The sequence below is a fragment of the Procambarus clarkii genome, chromosome 5 (genome assembly GCF_040958095.1).
Source record: "Procambarus clarkii isolate CNS0578487 chromosome 5, FALCON_Pclarkii_2.0, whole genome shotgun sequence".
NCBI classification, from domain to species: Eukaryota; Metazoa; Arthropoda; class Malacostraca; order Decapoda; family Cambaridae; genus Procambarus; species Procambarus clarkii.
This window is the reverse complement of record NC_091154.1, coordinates 5588284-5608584: the sequence shown is the minus strand read 5'-3', so window position 1 is coordinate 5608584 and position 20301 is coordinate 5588284. Positions and strand designations below refer to the sequence as shown.

Here is a 20301-nt window from a genome sequence, read left to right as displayed (position 1 = left end):
TGCTAGTGGCTTTACTAGGATGTAAAAACATCAATGCTATGTACCCTCATAAACCCAATGTACCTTCTTTTATATATATATATATATATATATATATATATATATATATATATATATATATATATATATATATATATATATATATATATATATATATATATATATAAAATAAATAAATAAATAAGAATAGATACACACAAGAGAGGCATTTTAGTAAGGTACACAAATGTCCTCAGCTCACAATCAAGAAACCCAGGATCAGTCCCCAGGCAGGACAGAAGCAGTTGGACACTTTTCCCCCTTCACCCGATGCCTCTGTTTACCTAGCAGTAAATAGGTACCTACAAGTTAGATACTGGTTGTGGGTTGCATCTTGGGGAAAACGACAGTAATTGGCCTAGGGAGACCTTGATAAGTCTAAAGACAGGATTCCTATACCTCTACCTCACAAATGGAAATTATACTGTCATATATAAGAATTAAATGTAAGGACATAAGAATGTTTAACCCTTAAAATACAATTATTGTCATGCGTTGATCCCTTAGGTATATATAAGGGAGCCGGTCGGCCGAGCGGACAGCACGCTGGTCTTGTGATCCTGTGGTCCTGGGGTCGATCCCAGGCGCCGGCGAGAAACAATGGGCAGAGTTTCTTTCGCCCTATGCTCCTGTTACCTAGCAGTAAAATAGGTACCTGGGTGTTAGTCAGCTGTCACGGGCTGCTTCCTGGGGGTGGAGGCCTGGTCGAGGACCGGGCCGCGGGGACACTAAAGCCCCGAAATCATCTCAAGATAACCTCAAGATAGGTAGTGCAGAGTAGTGCGGTTGGCTTCAGTTATCGCCACCCGGTTATCGTACAAATGAAGTACGCGTGGTTATAATACATGTATATGGATGTAATGGCATTATCATACTTTTATAAAGACAAATTATTTTTATTAGTATTATTATTACTGTATTATTACTATTATATTTTAGTACACAGGCAATGAGATGCCTTTGATCACAGCCGAGCTTCAAGGGTTAATGGTTGATGTAATGCAACATTCCTCTCATGGCAGCAGCATTTCACCTCATTGCAATATGGGAAAAAAAAACATCATCAATGATTGTTTTTGTCATCAATGCAAAATTGTTTGCTTTCTAATACATTGGAGAGGATATTATGATTAAGGCCTTTCGATATTCTGCAATTGAAAGAGTGGCAAATTAATCGCAGTTTACACTTAAAATACACATACGGTAACATAAAGGAGGATAGTTACACTGTGCTGAGCTGCCTTGGAATCTTGAGCACTTTTCTCTTGCTTTGGATATAGCAAGAATATCTTTGGATTCTTTGAATAAGAATCTGTATACATTCTTCATGGCATACACTTCCAATTCAACATTTCATCAACTTTATACATTTACACAATGAAATAAGAAATTCTCGACACACGTAAGAATGTGTAATGTGTATTACTCTATTGCATGTAATCATCAGAAAGTAATGTTAAATTTTATGATGAGATAATCAGAAAAAAATAGGGAGCAATATTTTTCATACATTTGAACTATATAAACTTATCATCCACAACAGTTAATTGAGACGGGAAATATTAAGTCATATTTTATCACAATAACAATAGAACAATTTTTTAAATTGTAATTAACTAAAGTTGATTGTAAAACTCAAGTGATTGTATCCACATATATTAATCATTTTATCAAGCATAAGTTCCCCTATATATCCTTCTTGCACCCTACAATATGTGCCTATAGATTATAATTTCTCCAAATATCTACATCATTATACACATTTATGAATATACAGTACAGTGGCACCTCGACATACAATTGCCCCGACTTTCGATAATTTCAAGTTACGGTGTAAATTTGATCGAAAAATGCGACTCGACTTATGATAGTGTCGTCGACTAACGATATTTGTTGGTACATGTTTGGGTCGACCGAGCGCGTGGTTCCCAGTCACACGTGCCGACCTGCCTCAGTTTACTAGAGCTGCCCGCTTAGTGACGATCACGCCTATAAGAAATTCCGTTTTTGTGTTGATTTTTTGCTTTTTGAACATAAAACTGATTATTATATATCACACCATGGTCCCAAGAAAGTCAGTGGTAAGGTTCAACCTAAGAAAATAGTTAAGTAGAGGCAGTAGAGGATGTCCCTTCCTCATTAACAAAATGTGTGAAATATGGGAAGAACTGCAACATTTTGTTAAAAAAACTCACCTAGATAAAGCTGTAGCAGGCCGTAGCATTGACCTTTAAATGACAATATGATGTCTTACTACAGACAAGTGTTAAAATGTAGGGAAAAACAAGTGTCTTTAGACAGATTCTTAGTAAGACAAGCAAGCAGTGAGGCACAAGCAGGTCCTAGTGGTATGCAGGCAAAACATGCCAGAGAGTGTATCCCAGAAAAGTCATCACTGCCTGATGTAATAATGGAAGGGGACTTCCCTTCCAAACAATAACACCTCTCCTCCTCCCTCCTCCTCACCAACTTCCATACGCCATCAAGAGTCCTCCATAAAGGTAAGATAAACATATGTACTGTATTGTAGTTAGAGAAAAAAAATTGTATTCAGTATAAAATGTATTTGTAAGTTAATATTTTGGAGGGTGGGGAACGGATTAATTCAATTCCCTTCATTTCTTATGGGAAAAATCGCTTCGACTTGCGATATTTCGACTTACGATACGTCTCTGGGAACGGATTACCATCGTAAATCGAGGCCCACTGTATTTTACTTATATATGCCCTCGCAATAGTATATTTGAACTTGAAATATTCTACATTGGTACAAATGTTCAAAAAAACAATATAACACATTAGTCAAAGATTAACTGAAAAAGCTGATGTAAGGTTAGTGTACACAGTTAATGGATTTTGGTGATGCAAGCTCTTCACTGTGGCAATCAGCCCTTGAACACTGGGGTACCCGGCACCAGTGTCGGCTACCACCGAACACTGGTCTCTGCATGCACACAGGGCCAAATATAACAGTTAACTGTTCATAGGAATTATGTATTATCTTGTATTAAAAGCTGGGTTTGTTAATTGTTGGATACGTGTGTGAGCGAGTGCGCACCCAGAGACCAGCTACGTTATGTTACTCCAGGAGTTTTGTGTAACACCAGTAGTATGCAAGTGAAGGGAGGCATGATATTGATCATAAAATAAATGGGTAGCCTGGCAAAACTCGTTTTTACAAATGAGGGATATGTCTCGTCGTTTGGAGCTCGGATGTGCGACGAAACACTAGACGCCATGCATTTTTGGTTAAAATTTTTGTGGGTATTGCATGGACAGAAGGCCTACAGTATCCATTACTATATAATTTTATAAAGCATCACCTCAGATTTTTATAAAGCATCACCTCATACCATAAATTTTGCAATAGACATAGTTATGATTATAATTTTGCAGGATAACCACAATTCATAACTTTAATTGCTAATGCATACTGAATAAAATATGATTTGTAAATAAATTATATCAGTGTTTTTATATTTTACTTAATGATTATATAATTTTGGAATTTGTTTTGGGCTTAGGTCAAATTACAAAACCTCCTGATGAAAAAGGAGAAAGAATATGCTTAAAAAATATACTTCGAGAGTTAATAATATTGTTATGTGTAATGACCATGACTGATCCACATTTGGCAATCTCTATTTAATTAAAGTTGGACCAACACTGTGCTTGTTGATTTGACATTAGTTCAGTGTTACCGAAGTTGAATTAGTGTTAATTTAACTGTGAATTTGCAGTGGTGTAGCATGGTCTAATACCCTTAATTAGGTTAAATTTACTAAATGTTTCATTAATTAGGGTTTACTATCCTCTAATTCATTTGCTAGTTGAAAATCTCAGCTCCTTTAATGTTACCTACCATATGACTTTTTTTTTCACAAACGTTGTCTATTCTATAGATAAAATTGGTAACAAAAATTATGTTCAGTAGCTATTTTTAAGAAAAATAAAGCAATTTCCATCATTGTTTCATATAAAAGCGATATATTATGCAATTACAATATATCACATACAGTAATATATTATAGTTTAATGCCCATATAGTCCCAAACAGAAACACTGGCCTATCAGGCCCAACTGAACTTTTCCTCATTATTTACACTTAATAAACAACAATTAAGTAAGCTCTAATGAAACAGACATCTCCTTTAACCCTTAAACTGCGCAATACATATATAGATGATTTCAGTAACAAAACCGAAACCGCGCAATACACTAATAGCTGTTTTAGTGTCTGCTGCCTTAATTTAAATGCCCCGCGTGGACTAGGGGCAGCTATAGTGCTGCCACGACCGATAGTTGACAGATGCCACCTAGAAAAAAAATCATGGCCAACATTCCTGGGTGTGAGAGCGTCAGTATTGAGTGAGCCACCATGGCTGATGCACGCACCATGAGTGCACAGCACTGCTGTTCAGCTTCTGACTACAGCATCGCCTAAAAATGTCAAAATATGTATGTTCATGCTATTATTTAGCGATGATAGTATTACAGAAGACCCCTGACTGTGATAAAACTGACCAGGATTCTGATAATAGCAGGATTGTGGAGATATTTAGTGCTGTGCTCCATGGAGGGAGGAGTAATGATGTGGGAGGGAGGATGGTGGCGTCGTCTTCTGTGTGTGGCCACCTTTTATTGACTGCACTCACCATACTTTATTTATTAATTTATTTATTTATTTATTTATGCATATACAAGAATGTACGTTGGGAATGTGAGGATACATAATATGGTAATTACAGTCTTGTAAAGCCACTAGTACGCGCAGCGTTTCGGGCAGGTCCTTAATCTAAGAAGATTTTAAGGAGGTAAATACTTGCAAATTTTATAAACAAAAAATGATAACAGTTACATGGAATGAAAAAAAGAAGATGAGAGAAAATTGTAGGTACAGTAAATTAAAGCACATAGGTAGCTAAGATTGATTGCAATGACAGCTTGAATGGTAGTTGACAAAAATTGGTAGGCACAATACAGCAGAAACAATATAAGATTGATTGCACTGACAGCTTGAATGGTAGTTGACAAAAATTGGTAGTCACAATACCAGCTGTTGTTCGCTATGGTGAACACAAATGTAGATACTTATATATAACGTGTGTATAGAGTGTAATAACAGCAATAGGAGTAGGTTGGGAGCCGCCATTTTGGTGAGGGAGGTGCGTCGTCTGCACAACTTGTCATGTTGTTTACTGGTGGCCATTATGGTCTTTGGGCACCATACCAGCTTATTTGTACAGGTATGGGGAATAAAAGAGGTAGATACTTATATATAATGTGTGTATGAAGTGTAATGACACCACAAACAATATTGTTGGAGGAGAAATATTAGTGTGTCTGGCCTTGAGGGCGGCCGCCAACAGCTGATTGTGTGAGTAGCTACGTCTTTGTGCCTTTACTCACCATACAAGCTTAGATGTACAGTTATGGTGAACAAAACACGTAAATACTTACATATAACGTCTGTGTATAGTGAATAAATGCAAAAAAGTATTGTGGGAGGAGAATGAGGGTGAGTAAGGTGTTGAGGGAGGGAGTGGCAGTGAGAGGCTCGCTGGTGTGTGGTGGTTACTCCTCGTTGCATTTTGACTCACAATGCCAACTGTGAATATACTTAGCTTATACTTAGTGGTTCGTTATGGTGAGCAAAACATGCAGATACTTATATATAACCTGTGTAATAACAGCAAAACTATTTGTTTATTGTTTTATGAACATAATTGAATCACTAATATGCACACCATAATTTTGAGTACAGCGATGGTTCACACATTTTATTATATAAATATATCACAATACACACTATTGAATAATATTACTGCAAGAAAACTAGGAAAAAATCAATCAGAGACATTGAAATAATTTGGTAATAATATGTTTGTGGCAACTAACACCTGACAGCTCAGGCGGAGTAGACCTCAGGTGATGAAGGCTCTGTCAACGCACCTTTTCTGCCAGACTTCCCTACCCTATTACGGCTAAAATATGCCACCTACGATTTTTTTTTTCCGTGATCAGGGAACACAAATGAACACTTTTATAAGACGAAAGAATTTTTTTTTGTTGCGCCTATGGGTGTTGAAGCCATTTGGACCCCTCGCGGTTTGAGGGTTAAGAAGACACGCAGCAGACAATACCGAGGCAATATGAAATCATGCTATTATTATGTACATGATGTTAAATTTTTACCAAATTTTAATCATAAATAAGAATGAAAATATTTTAAAATAATTATCTTATTCAATTTAGTAATAACCTTACTAATTCACACTTTTTCATGTGATTAGTCATTGGTTTCAATCCATCTTTCCAGAAGGCATGCCTAACATCAATACAAATTATTATGCTGACAAGAAAAAATTAACTGAACTAAATGTATATATATATATAATTATTTTGCATACTTGCTCATTAACTTATAATTCATAAAAGAGGAGGATTTTGAATATATCGCTCTTTGACAGAGCGAGATCCCTCATGACTGGTTCATTTTATATATAAATTTTTATACTGCAAACCAAGAGAGATCATACATTGATCTCCCAAATGAGAGCTAGTTTAAGTCTACTTGCCACAAATGGCTCATTTTATAAAAATAAAATAAAAAAATAAAGCACAGACACTTGGAACCAACACATTCCATATCTCAGTGAAATGAAATAAGTAATGAATAATAAGTAATGAAATAATAAGTAATGAAATAATAAGTAATGAAATCAGTACTCAATACTGAAATAAGACAAGTCCGCCACTTCCATCCACAATTTCAAGAACAAACAACAAGAGCTCTAACAACACACCATCTAAGTGGGGCAATAATGTGCTAACCTCCCTTCCTACAGATACTGGCTGGAAAACCCTTGTTGCATGCTACCTTGAAGTTACCTTCCTTGAGATGATTTTGGGGCTTAGCATCCCTGCGGCTTGGTCGTCGGCCAGGCCTCCTGCACCAGAAAACACGAGCTGCAAGAACTGAACCCTGTGGCACTCCACTAGTAACGCTCATCCAGTCAGATACATTGTCTTTGATTACTGCCCTCATCTGTCTGTCAAATAGAACATTTTTCATCCATGTCAAAAGTCTCCCCTGTCACCCCTCCAGCATGTTTCAGTTTCCAGAACAGCTTTTTGTGTGGGACTTTGTCAAAAGCCTTTTTTTTATGGCCAGATGGACACAGTCAACACAACCACCTCTTTCCTGTAGTATTTCTGTTGCTCTATCATAAAAATTAAGTAGATTTTTACACAGGATCTTCCTGTTTGGGTGTGGCTGGGTGGGTGTGGCTGGGTGGGTGTGGCTGGGTGGGTGTGGCTGGGTGGGTGGTGTGATGTGTGTAGGTGTGAACAGCACTTGGACAATAGTGAAATAAAAGAAATTTTCAGGATTAATGGATACAAGTCACATTATACACAAGGCAATTTGCCAATGAATTTTAAAACCAGGCAAATCTAACCCAACCCAAACCAGCCCGAGCCTCACAAACGGAAAACAAAATTTCCCGAATTGTCTTGTGTAAGATTTGACCATAATCCAAAACGGGGCTCGAACTGGGGTCCGAAGTGTCCATGCTACCACTGCCTCATGAACACACACAAGGACTGAGATCCTGAGACACGTTTACTTCTCCTGGAAGATGCGAGACTGGCACATCTTGCAGGAAGCCTCCAGTCATCAGCTCTGGGATCAGCTGACTTTTGTCTCCACCAACTCCACTTCACTTTACTTCAGGTTAATACTACCTTATCTCACTGAATCATACCTTGTCACGTGAATACTGACGGCAGGGGCGTGTGGATTATAGGTCTGCTAGCCCAAAATGGCCTAACGTCATCCCAAACACAGCCAAAGTCAGCCAAAAGTCAGGCCAAATACTGTCTATCTCCGCTCTTCCCACAATGAATCACCCCGTGTTTACGTTTATCAGCACCCGCTGTCCGATTGTTCAGTTTGGCTTTGACTTCCCACTCACTTATCAAATTAATTATTATTTTACATACAAAATTCAAAATTTATTCGTCTTTAATCTCATGAAAATTGTGAATAAATATATATTTTTTCTGTATATATATATTGGTCTATTAATGTTAAATATTAAAGTTACTAAACTCGAAAAAACAATAAAATAAAATTAGATTAATTTTCTCTAATGATGCATCAAAGAAAGTGTATTTTATGGTAAACTAAAAGTAAATTTAAATACAAATTTGTTGTTTCTAGGGCAATAATACTTCAAGAAATGTTTATATAGGTTTATAGGTTAAAAGATTGTCATGTACATAAACTATGGTCCTGCAGCTATGGTCCCGAGTTGGACATCTTCTCTTACACAGTGACTTACGTTTTCAGTATAATTATATTAGTCTGGAACAAGAAGCCTGTTATGGTTATCCAGGTCCTCGTCCGTCCCCTTTACCACCTAATGGGGACCTTTTCCAGGATGCGACCCATAACAGCTGTCTAACTCCTGGATATCTATCTAATGTGAGGAAAAATGATGCATCATGTCTAAGAAAACGTGCCCAACCGTTTGTGTCACGTCGGGAAATAGAACCTTTGGTTAGTGATATGTATTTAAGGAAAAGAAGATAGTGATTCAGATGTATAAATATCTGGTGAGCGCCCCCACCTGGATTACTGTAGCTAAGCATTATCTTCAGAAGGACTGCTGCTCTGGGGAAAGTGCAATACCGGGCAACAAAAATCATTCCAGAGCTAAGTCAACTCTCGTACCAAAAACGGTTGAGGGCCTCAAAGCTAACAAAATAATAATAGTAATTTTATTTACAAGAAGGTACAATGGGTTTGGGGAAGTACATAATATTTGTATTTTTACATGCAAAGCCACTAACACGCATATAGCGTTTCGGGCAGGTCCTTGATCTAAGATATCAGGAAAGATGGAACAAGTTTTTTTTTACATATAAATAGCACATGAGAATGTGTGGAGTGAGTTCATGTTTAGCATGTTAAGGGACTTAAACAGAGGGTCTGTGTGTTGTCTGAAGACAGTGTATGTTATAGTTCTGATAACAGATCATTGCTGAGTGATGATAGGCTTGAGATAATTTGCAGTGGTTGAACCCCATGCACAGATACCCTATGTAAGATAGGGATAGATTAGCGCATACTATAATGAGAGGAGAGCAGAGTTGGGAATATAATATCTGATATAAGAAAGTATACCGAACCGTTTAGGAGACTTTTTTGGTTATGTGTTGTGTGTGGGTGCTGAAGTTGAGTCTCTTGTCTAAGTATAGGCCAAGAACTTACCCTCATTTGTAGTGCTAATGTTAACATTGTCTATCTGAAGCTGAATTTGCTTTGATGATTTACTTCCATATAAAATGTTGTAGGTCTTTTCTATGTTTAGTGTGAGTTTGTTTTGGTTGAGATCCATAAGTGGAATTATTAAATTCATTGTCTACAATATTATTTAGCGTGTGTGGGTTGGAGTCTGAGCAGATGAAGGTAGTATCGTCAGGAAATAATATATGTTTAATAATGTTAGAAACAGTTGGCAAATTATTGATGTATGTAAGAAATAGGAGACGTCCTAGGATGCTGCCCTGTAGCACTCCAACGGTTAATGGTTGAGTGGAGGAGGTAATATAATTGAATGCTACACATATTGGTGTCTGTCACTGAGATATGATTCAATGTAATTTAGAACAAGGCTTCGAGTTCCATAATAATGGAATTCCAGTAGGAGGTTATTATGGACTACGGTATTAAAAGTCTTTCTCAGGTCATTGAAGAGGCCAAGTGAAAAGTCAGTTTTGTCCAGATGACCAAATTCACTTATAATTAAATTTGTACTGCCTTTCAGGCCCTTAATATCATCAGAAAATTAACAATTGGGCCCCTTCGAGGATGTAATAAGCCCCAGATGTTTCTCTCAAATAAAACAAATTCCGAATTTTAAACATTTTGCATAAATGTTTAAACCAGTAATGTTGCAACATTACACAATGTTTACACCTGTTGCCCCGGGCACACAGCCGGGGCTCACGAACCCAACCACCACACATTTATTTCCAGGAACAATTATCGCTTCGATAGCGGATTTAAGCTAAGATTTAAGATTTAAATCCACCAGCTAGATTGGTGAATTTGAGGCTTCCTCAGAAGCGGCAGTTAACCTGCCATCAGCAAGGCCAAGGGGGCCAGAGACACGTAGAGATATCCGTATCTCAGGTGACCTTGGGGGCTTACCCAGAGATAAAGGGGGGGGGGGGGGGGAGGGGCTCGCGGGGCAGCTGGCTTCGTTCTCGGCTCGTAATCTGGGGGGACACGCCCCCCCTCCCTTCCCCCCCCCCCTCCTTCCCCACCCCTGGTTCAATTCCCCGGGGTTAGGGATATAAGTGGTTGGACGCGTTTTGTTTTCACCTAATGCCTCTGTTCTCCTAGCAGTAAATAGGTACTCGGTAGTTAGTAATGAAGTTAAGACATATATATATATATATATATATATATATATATATATATATATATATATATATATATATATATGTATATATATATATATGTATATATATATATATATATATATATATATATATATATATATATATATATATGTATATATATATATATATATATATATATATATATATATATATATATATATATATATATATATATATATACCTTTATTGTGTATTTAAAGGTTACAAAACATACAAGACAAATGCCTAAAGGTTATGCCTATATATATATATATATATATATATATATATATATATATATATATATATATATATATATATATAAATATATATATAACAAAGAACAAGAACACACACACACACACATATATGCGAACAAGCCATTCAGGCTTGTTCGCAAACGCCTAGCAGGCGGCTTGACGTTTGCGAGGCACTACACATCAAGAAGTCAACACCAGCAATCAACAGCCAATTAATGCACAACTATATTCTACCCACCTCAAGACTCCGCTCCAATATAGAAGCATCAAGAAATATGGACCAATAGGCTTTCTACAAACACTTCTATTCAATATCCATTGTTTCGTGTTCTGTCTTGTGTTGATGAAATTAATACCCTATTAATACTCTTGTTCTGTCCTGTGTTGATGAAATTAATACCCTATTAATACCACATCTTGTTCTGTCTTGTGTTAATGCCACATCACCCCTTCCACCTCACTCAAATGTAGATATAAAATCGGAGATGCGTAAGTTCTATTCAGTTGTGTATTTGTGAACTAAAGTCTTTGAAAATGTAATAAGTTTTACGAAACGCGCTCGTGTCGCGTCAGACTAGAAATAAAAATGAATTTTGGAGAATTGATTTTTGATTTACCTCCAACAGTGAAGCGAAATGTACGAAAGATTGAGAAAATTCGTGTTAGAATTATTAATCTTACTTTTTCGGTCATATTTAATAATATATATATATATATATATATATATATATATATATATATATATATATATATATATATATATATATATATATATATATATATATATATATATATATATATAAATATATATATATATAAATATATATAAATATATATATATATATATATATATATGTCGTACCTAGTAGCCAGAACGCACTTCTATGCCTACTATGCAAGGCCCGATTTGCCTAATAAGCCAAGTTTTCATGAATTAATTGTTTTTCGACTACCTAATCTACCTAACCTAACCTAACCTAACTTTTTAGGTTACCTAACCTAACCTAACCTATGAAGATAGGTTAGGTTAGGTTAGGTAGGGTTGGTTAGGTTCGGTCATATATCTACGTTAATTTTAACTACAATAAAAAAACATTGACCTCTTACATAATGAAATGGGTAGCTTTATCATTTCATATGAAAAAAATAGAGAAAATATATTAATTCATGAAAACTTGGCTTATTAGGCAAATTGGGCCTTGCATAGTAGGCCGAGAAAGGCGTTCTGGCTACTAGGTACGACATATATATATATATATATATATATATATATATATATATATATATATATATATATATATATATATATATATATATATATATATATATATAAATATATATATATATATAAATATATATAAATATATATATATATATATATATATATATATATATATATATATATATATATGTATATATATATATATATATATATATATATATATATATATATATATATATATATATATATATATATATATATATATATATATATATGTCGTACCTAGTAGCCAGAACGCACTTCTCAGCCTACAATTCAGGGCCCGATTTGCCTAATAAGCCAAGTTTTCCTGAATTAATATATTTTCTCAATTTTTTTTCTTATGAAATGATAAAGCTACCCATTTCATTATGTATGAGGTCAATTTTTTTTTATTGGAGTTAAAATTAACGTAGATATATGACCGAACCTAACCAACCCTACCTAACCTAACCTAACCTAAGAAAATAAGAACCTATCTTTATGGGTTAGGTTAGGTTAGGTAGCCGAAAAAGCTAGGATAGGTTAGGTTAGGTAGGTTAGGTAGTCGAAAAACAATTAATTCATGAAAACTTGGCTTATTAGGCAAATCGGGCCTTGCATAGTAGGCTGAGAAGTGCGTTCAGGCTACTAGGTACGACATATATATATATATATATATATATATATATATATATATATATATATATATATATATATATATATATATATATATATATATATATATATATATATATATATATATATATATATATATATATAATTAATGTGAATATGTGTGTGTTGTGGGTCCAAGCAGGTCTGGGCATGTATACGAAGCATGTATTCAGCACCTGATACATCATACACACGCTATACACTTCCATACAGTCAAGCAAGATCACCTTCCCCTAGTATTATCTTTTTAATGAAGAGATATACACAGAGATAACAATTCCAGATAACACCTTGAGGCGGTCTATGGAGTGCATCTTATCTGGAGTATAAGTACAAGGGCCTTATAACCACCCCTGAGTCAGCTTAGGTGAGTGTGGTGGTCACCTGGCCTCTTCTACACCTTCTAGTTAACGGCAGGTGAGCTATCTGGTCAACAAACTGATCCTCATTTGTTTCATTGTTGTTGTTATTGACTCTATTGTCGTCTGGTTCTGCATTGTTTCCCGGGCGTCAGCGGGAGTTCAGCACCATCGTTCAAATGCATTCTTTTGGGGTTTTGGTGTTGGGATTATTATTATGATCTGTCAGTCTCTGGAGGGTTATTATGGTCTGTCAGTCTCTGGAGGGTTATTATGGTCTGTCAGTCTCTGGAGGGTTATTATGGTCTGTCAGTCTCTGGAGGGTTATTAAGGCCAACCAGCAGAGTATACATCAGTTCTGAATACAATACAAATGTAACGTAAAGTCTAAGTTTACGGTGTTAACTAAGAGGAGCTGAGGTATACCTCTGAGTGAATACCTCTCCTCTTTACTGAAGAGAGATTGGACAGAACTCAGAAGACAGAACTCAGATGACAGAACTCAGAAGTCAGAACTCAGATGACAGAACTCAGAAGTCAGAACTCAGATGACAGAACTCAGATGACAGAACTCAGAAGTCAGAACTCAGATGACAGAACTCAGAAGACAGAACTCAGAAGTCAGAACTCAGATGACAGAACTCAGATGACAGAACTCAGATGACAGAACTCAGAAGTCACAACTCAGAAGTCACAACTCAGAAGTCACAACTCAGAAGTCACAACTCAGAAGTCACAACTCAGAACTCAGAAGTCAGAACTCAGAAGTCAGAACTCAGAAGACAGAACTCAGATGACAGAACTCAGAAGTCAGACATTAGAGGACTGAGGTCAGTGGACAGAATCTGGTGGACAGGAAGGATGGATCTAGTGATCAACTGTCCACGGAGAAGGATAGGGGTGTAACTTGATGAAGGGATAACAGACAGACTAAATATGTACCTCGTTCAAGGATAAGCCATTGGATCCTCCAAGACCTCTGATTCCCCTAGATGTTATTCTGATCAACTGCGACGAGTTGGATCAACTGTATGAGGATTCAGGATTCGAACCAGGACCTGGAACCTGTTGGGTTAATTATCCCGTTGTTTGCCCTGGAACACGATTGGCCTTGAGGTTTACACCCACGAGTCTAGCTAACACGGTGCTTGTGTATAGTTAGTGCTAGGTGTTCTATGTTCCGAGGCGGCCCGGGGCTCGAACCTGGGCGGGGCGTGGTGGTGGATGTTACCCAATAGGCCAAAGGATGCTATTTACAATGCTAATTCTGTCGACCAATGGCTGGCCAGGACCAGCTATGACGTCACTAACTTGATGTTGCTGGCGACCAATGGCCGGCCAGGACCAGCTATGACGTCACTAACTTGATGTTGCTGGCGACCAATGGCTGGCCAGGACCAGCTATGACGTCACTAACTTGATATTGCTGGCGACCAATGGCCGGCCAGGACCAGCTATGACGTCACTAACTTGATGTTGCTGGCGACCAATGGCTGGCCAGGACCAGCTAGGACGTCACTAACTTGATGTTGCTGTCGACCAATGGCTGGCGAGGACCTGCTATGACATCACTAGCTTGATGTTGCTGTCGACCAATGGCTGGCGAGGACCAGCTATGACGTCACTAACTTGATGTTGCTGGCGACCAATGGCTGGCCAGCACCAGCCATGACGTCACTAACTTGATGTTGCTGTCGACCAATGGCTGGTCTTATGACGTCACTAACTTGATGTTGCTGTCGACCAATGGCTGGTCTTATGACGTCACTAACTTGATGTTGCTGTCGACCAATGGCTGGCGAGGACCAGCTATGACGTCACTAACTTGATGTTGCTGGCGACCAATGGCCGGGCAGGACCAGCCATGACGTCACTAACTTGATGAGGCTGGCGACCAATGGCCGGGCAGGACCAGCTTTGACGTCACTAACTTGATGTTGCTGGCGACCAATGGCCGGGCAGGACCAGCCATGACGTCACTAACTTGATGTTGCTGGCGACCAATGGCCGGGCAGGACCAGCCATGACGTCCTTATACTTACTCTGAGAATATGGAGGAGTTAAGAGGACTCTCGTCGTTGTCAGAAAGCATCAGGCTCAACCAGGCTACCAGGCAGGGGATATACATATATATATATATATATATATATATATATATATATATATATATATATATATATATATATATATATATATATGTCGTACCTAGTAGCCAGAACGCACTTATCAGCCTACTATGCAAGGCCCGATTTGCCTAATAAGCCAAGTTTTCATGAATTAATATATTTTCTCTAATTTTTTTATGAAATGATAAAGCTACCCATTTCATTATGTATGAGGTCAATTTTTTGTTATTGGAGTCAAAATTAACGTAGATATATGACCGAACCTAACCAACCCTACCTAACCTAACCTAACCTATCTTTATAGGTTAGGTTAGGTTAGGTAGCCGAAAAAGTTTGGTTAGGTTAGGTAGGTTAGGTCGTCGAAAAACAATTAGTTCATGAAATCTTGGCTTATTAGGCAAATCGGGCCTTGCATAGTAGGCCCAGAAGTGCGTTCTGGCTACTAGGTACGACATATATATATATATATATATATATATATATATATATATATATATATATATATATATATATATATATATATATATATATATATATATATATAGAGCCCCCTGATATTTAGACATGATAAGTTCGACAAGATATCGTTGACAAGCCGCCGGCTTCCTCGACGAGATTTTATCGAGGTCACGAGGAGATATGATGGTGGCCCCTTGACCCCTCAGGTAAACTGGAGCCAGATTCATGAAGCAGTTACGCAAGCACTTACGAACCTGTACATCTTTTCTCAATCTTTGGCGGCTTTGTTTACCATTATTAAACAGTTAATGAGCTCGGAAGCACCAGGAGGCTGTTTATAACAATATCAACAGTTGACTGTGAAGTTTTCACGCTTGAAAACTGTTTAATAAATGTAACCAAAGCCGTCAAAGATTGAGGAAAGATGTACACGTTCGTAAGTGCTTGGTGACTCTGACCTTGGTATATGTCAACTATGAGGCACTTCGCCGACCTCAGTCCTTCAGTAATCCTGTTTTCTGTTGTTTATGTTATGATATCTCCTTATCAGCCTTAAATGCTCTCAACTCTTTAAGACATAACTGTAACATGCTCGTGTCCGAAGCTAGACACAAATACAACAAAATTATTAAGGATGGTAACAGAGTCCATTTCATGTGGTCTCCATCTCATGTTGGCCTCCGAATGCCTGATACAGCTGATAAGTTAGCCAAAGAATCTGCCTTTAAAGGAGCCGTTGAGTGTAACCTTGGATTGTCAATGAGCAATCTGAGAGCAGCAGTACACCGAGAACTTCAACTAGATCTTGTAGATCTGAGGCAAAGTGAAATTGACACCAGTAATTCCATCTATCATCATACTATCATGCAAGAGGAGCCACACATCTATGGATCATCCAATAAAATCAGCAGACTTCTAGATGTTACTACTGCTCGGCTTAGACTTGGTTACAAGTATCTCTGGGAATTCTCATTATCTGCTGATGTAGACCTGACCAAATGTAAACTGTGTCAACAAAATTATTCGCACACCCTCCGTCACTATGTGATGGGGTGCGAAAAGATACGTGAATTTAGAAACAATTCTATAACCAATGTTCCAGCGATGTGTCAATATTTCATTCAAAATGATCTGCTACCAGAAATTTTAGCCAAATATCCCCAGTTTGCTAACTGTAGGTAGTAACTAAGTGATTGTAACCTATCCACCGCTGCCCACTGGATGGGGAGCGGTGTAACCTATCCACCGCTGCCCACTGGATGGGGGGCGGTGTAACCTATCCACCGCTGCCCACTGGATGGGGGGCGGTGTAACCTATCCACCGCTGCCCACTGGATGGGGGGCGGTGTAACCTATCCACCGCTGCCCACTGGATGGGGGGGGGGGGGCGGTGTGCAGGACAAACATATCAATTGTGACACTAGCTCTCCACATATGTCAGTTGCTTAATTTAGAACCTGTACTTGTGGTCGATCTCGAACCCATTGTTGATGTGACGACTTATATTGAATTTTGTAACTAGCTCATCAAGACTGTAACTTGCTTAGCTAAATGAATTGTGGGGTTCAGTCCCTGAGCCCATTATGTGCCTCTGTAACCCTCTCCACTACCGCCCACAAGATGGGTATGGGGTGCATAATAAATGAACTAAACTAAACTAACTGTTGTTTATGTTTTCTCTCAAAGATAATATCTCTCACGTGAGAGATAATATCTCTCACGTGAGAGATAATATCTCTCACGTGAGAGATATTATCTCCCACGTGAGAGATGTGTATAAGAGGTTGTTATCAATTTGTCTGATTGTCTTACAATCCTCTTAACTTTTTTGTCGTTAATATAACAATCTCAAGTTCAGTAAGAGGGGGGGAGGGGGAGGACTGTTTATCTTAGTGGTGCCTTCTCGTCATGCCTAGAGGCTGGGGGGGGGGGGTGCTCAGAGGCTGGGGGGGGGGAGTGCCCATACGCTCCATATATACCCCCCCCCCCAGGCTCTCGCACAAGACAGTACATATATGACTTATTGATTGTAGTCACTATTTGACTGATTAATAAGTACGTATGTGGTATATGCCAAGTTATATTTTGTTTTTAAGGTAGAAACTCTTCCTATATGTTTGCTAAACACCAGTTTTATTCTCTCTCTCTCTCTCTCTCTCTCTCTCTCTCTCTCTCTCTCTCTCTCTCTCTCTCTCTCTCTCTCTCTCTCTCTCTCTCTCTCTCTCTCTCTCTCTCTCTCTCTCTCTCTGTCTCTCTGTCTCTCACTCTCTCTCTCTGTCTCTCTCTCTCTCTCTCTCTCTCTCTCTCTCTCTCTCTCTCTCTCTCTCTCTCTCTCTCTCTCTCTCTCTCTCTCTCTCTCTCTCTCTCTCTCTCTCTCACTCTCTGTCTCTGTCTCTGTCTCTCTCTCTCTCTCTCTCTCTCTCTCTCTCTCTCTCTCTCTCTCTCTCTCTCTCTCTCTCTCTCTCTCTCTCTCTCTCTCTCTCTCTCTCTCTCTCTCTCTCTCTCTCTCTCTCTCTCTCTCTCTCTCTCTCTCTCTCTCTCTCTCTCTATCTCTCATATAATTCTGCATTAACAGACAATTTCCAGTGAAGTCATTGTTTTGTTCCCGAACGAGCATCAAACAATCTTATAACACGTCTTAACTGCTAGTGAAGATGACTCAACCATCTTAACTGTTAGTGAAGATGCCTCTCAACCATCTTAACTGTTAGTGAAGATGCCTCTCAACCATCTTAACTGTTAGTGAAGATGACTCTCAACCATCTTAACTGCTAGTGAAGATGGCTCTCAACCGTCTTAACTGTTAGTGAAGATGACTCAACCGTCTTAACTGTTAGTGAAGATGGCTCTCAACCGTCTTAACTGTTAGTGAAGATGCCTCTCAACCATCTTAACTGTTAGTGAAGATGGCTCTCAACCATCTTAACTGTTAGTGAAGGTGGCTCTCAACCATCTTAACTGCTAGTGAACATAACTCCGAACATTTCTGCCGTTTGAATCTTTTTAAAGTTACAATATATTGTGTTCAACCACCTTGGATCGCTGTGTAAGGCTATACAATTATATACAACGCTACGCAAGGCTACGCAAGGCTACGCAAGGCTACGCAAGGCTATGCAAGATTATGCACCGCAACGCTAGGCTATACAATGCCATGCAAGGCTACTCAAGTCTATGCAACGCTCTGCAAGTCAATGTAACGCTGTGCAAGGCTGTGCAACGCTGTACAAGGCTGTACAAGGCTGTACAAGGCTGTGCAACACTGTACAAGTCTGTACAAGGCTATACAAGTCTGTACAAGGCTATACAAGTCTGTACAAGGCTATACAAGTCTGTACAAGGCTATACAAGTCTGTACAAGGCTATACAAGTCTGTACAAGGCTATACAAGGCTGTACAAGGCTATACAAGGCTGTACAAGGCTATACAAGTCTGTACAAGGCTATACAAGTCTGTACAAGGCTATACAAGGCTGTACAAGGCTATACAAGGCTGTACAAGGCTATACAAGTCTGTACAAGGCTATACAAGTCTGTACAAGGCTATACAAGTCTGTACAAGGCTGTACAAGGCTATACAAGTCTGTACAAGGCTATACAAGTCTGTACAAGGCTATACAAGGCTGTACAAGGCTATACAAGTCTGTACAAGGCTATACAAGGCTGTACAAGGCTATACAAGGCTGTACAAGGCTATACAAGTCTGTACAAGGCTATACAAGGCTGTACAAGGCTATACAAGGCTGTACAAGGCTATACAAGGCTGTACAAGGCTGTGCACCGCTGTACAAGTCTGTACAAGGCTGTGCACCGCTGTACAAGGCTGTACAAGGCTATACAAGTCTGTACAAGGCTATACAAGGCAAGTGCAATAAAGGACTCAGTGGTGATGTGTGGGATAGATGACTTACTGTGTGGTGGCGCTGCTCTCCGGCAGGGTGATGGAGTGTGGCAGGAGCGAGGAGGTGCTGGTGGAGACCAGGAGTCCTGGAGAAGGCGTCGGGGCCGTGTGGCGCCGGAGGACGTCCCTGGAGAAGGCGCTGCTGGGGGTGTCCCTGGTGGCTGTGGTCGCGTGCGTCGCCCTCGTCGGCGTGGTGGCCGTCGGGAGCTCCGGGGTCCCGTCTGACAGTGGGGAGGTTGACAGGTACGTCTCATCCTGCACACTCGCGTGGACGGACGGTTGTTTCGCTAAAGTACGCCTTAGCACCCTCAGAGGCAGAGGGAAAAGAGTGGATTCAAATGGGAAAAATACTACAGTATGTGTGTAGGTGTGAGGAAGAGGGTCCCAGTAGTACAGTTGGCTGCGTTCTCCACTTACAATCGGAGGTCCGGTTTTAGGGCAGGATAGAAGGGAAGGGAACTATCAGAGAAAAACACTTTACGTCAATATAACACTTGGACGGGATCAGGATAAGGATTTGGGATGGGGCGGGGGAAGGAAATGGTGCCCAGCCACTTGGACGGTCGGGGATTGAACGCCGACCTGCAAAACGTGAGACCGTCGCTCAACCGTCCAGCCCAAGTGGTTGGGCATCTTTGGTTTAGACATTTGGTGTAAGCTGGGGGGGGGGGGGGTAATTACGCTTGGTGTAATTACCTTACAAGGTCAGATAATTATGAAGAGAACCGTTGAGCCAGTGTAACTGTATAGCACTTAGTAGTAGTGGGACTGAGGACGAGGCGCTGGGA

General features: G+C 39.1%; 1 protein-coding gene across 1 annotated transcript in view; it reads left to right on the top strand.

Moving 5' to 3' along the window:
• Positions 1-12946: 12946 nt before the first annotated feature.
• The window catches only part of LOC123764281 (neprilysin-1), a 30562-nt gene continuing 23207 nt past the window's right edge, over positions 12947-20301 (top strand). Inside the window, exons 1-2 of the mRNA XM_045751855.2 lie at positions 12947-13086; positions 19550-19756. Of these exons, the coding sequence (XP_045607811.2) occupies positions 19554-19756 (203 nt within the window). The 5' untranslated portion in view covers positions 12947-13086; positions 19550-19553. The remainder of the gene's footprint in view (positions 13087-19549; positions 19757-20301) is intronic.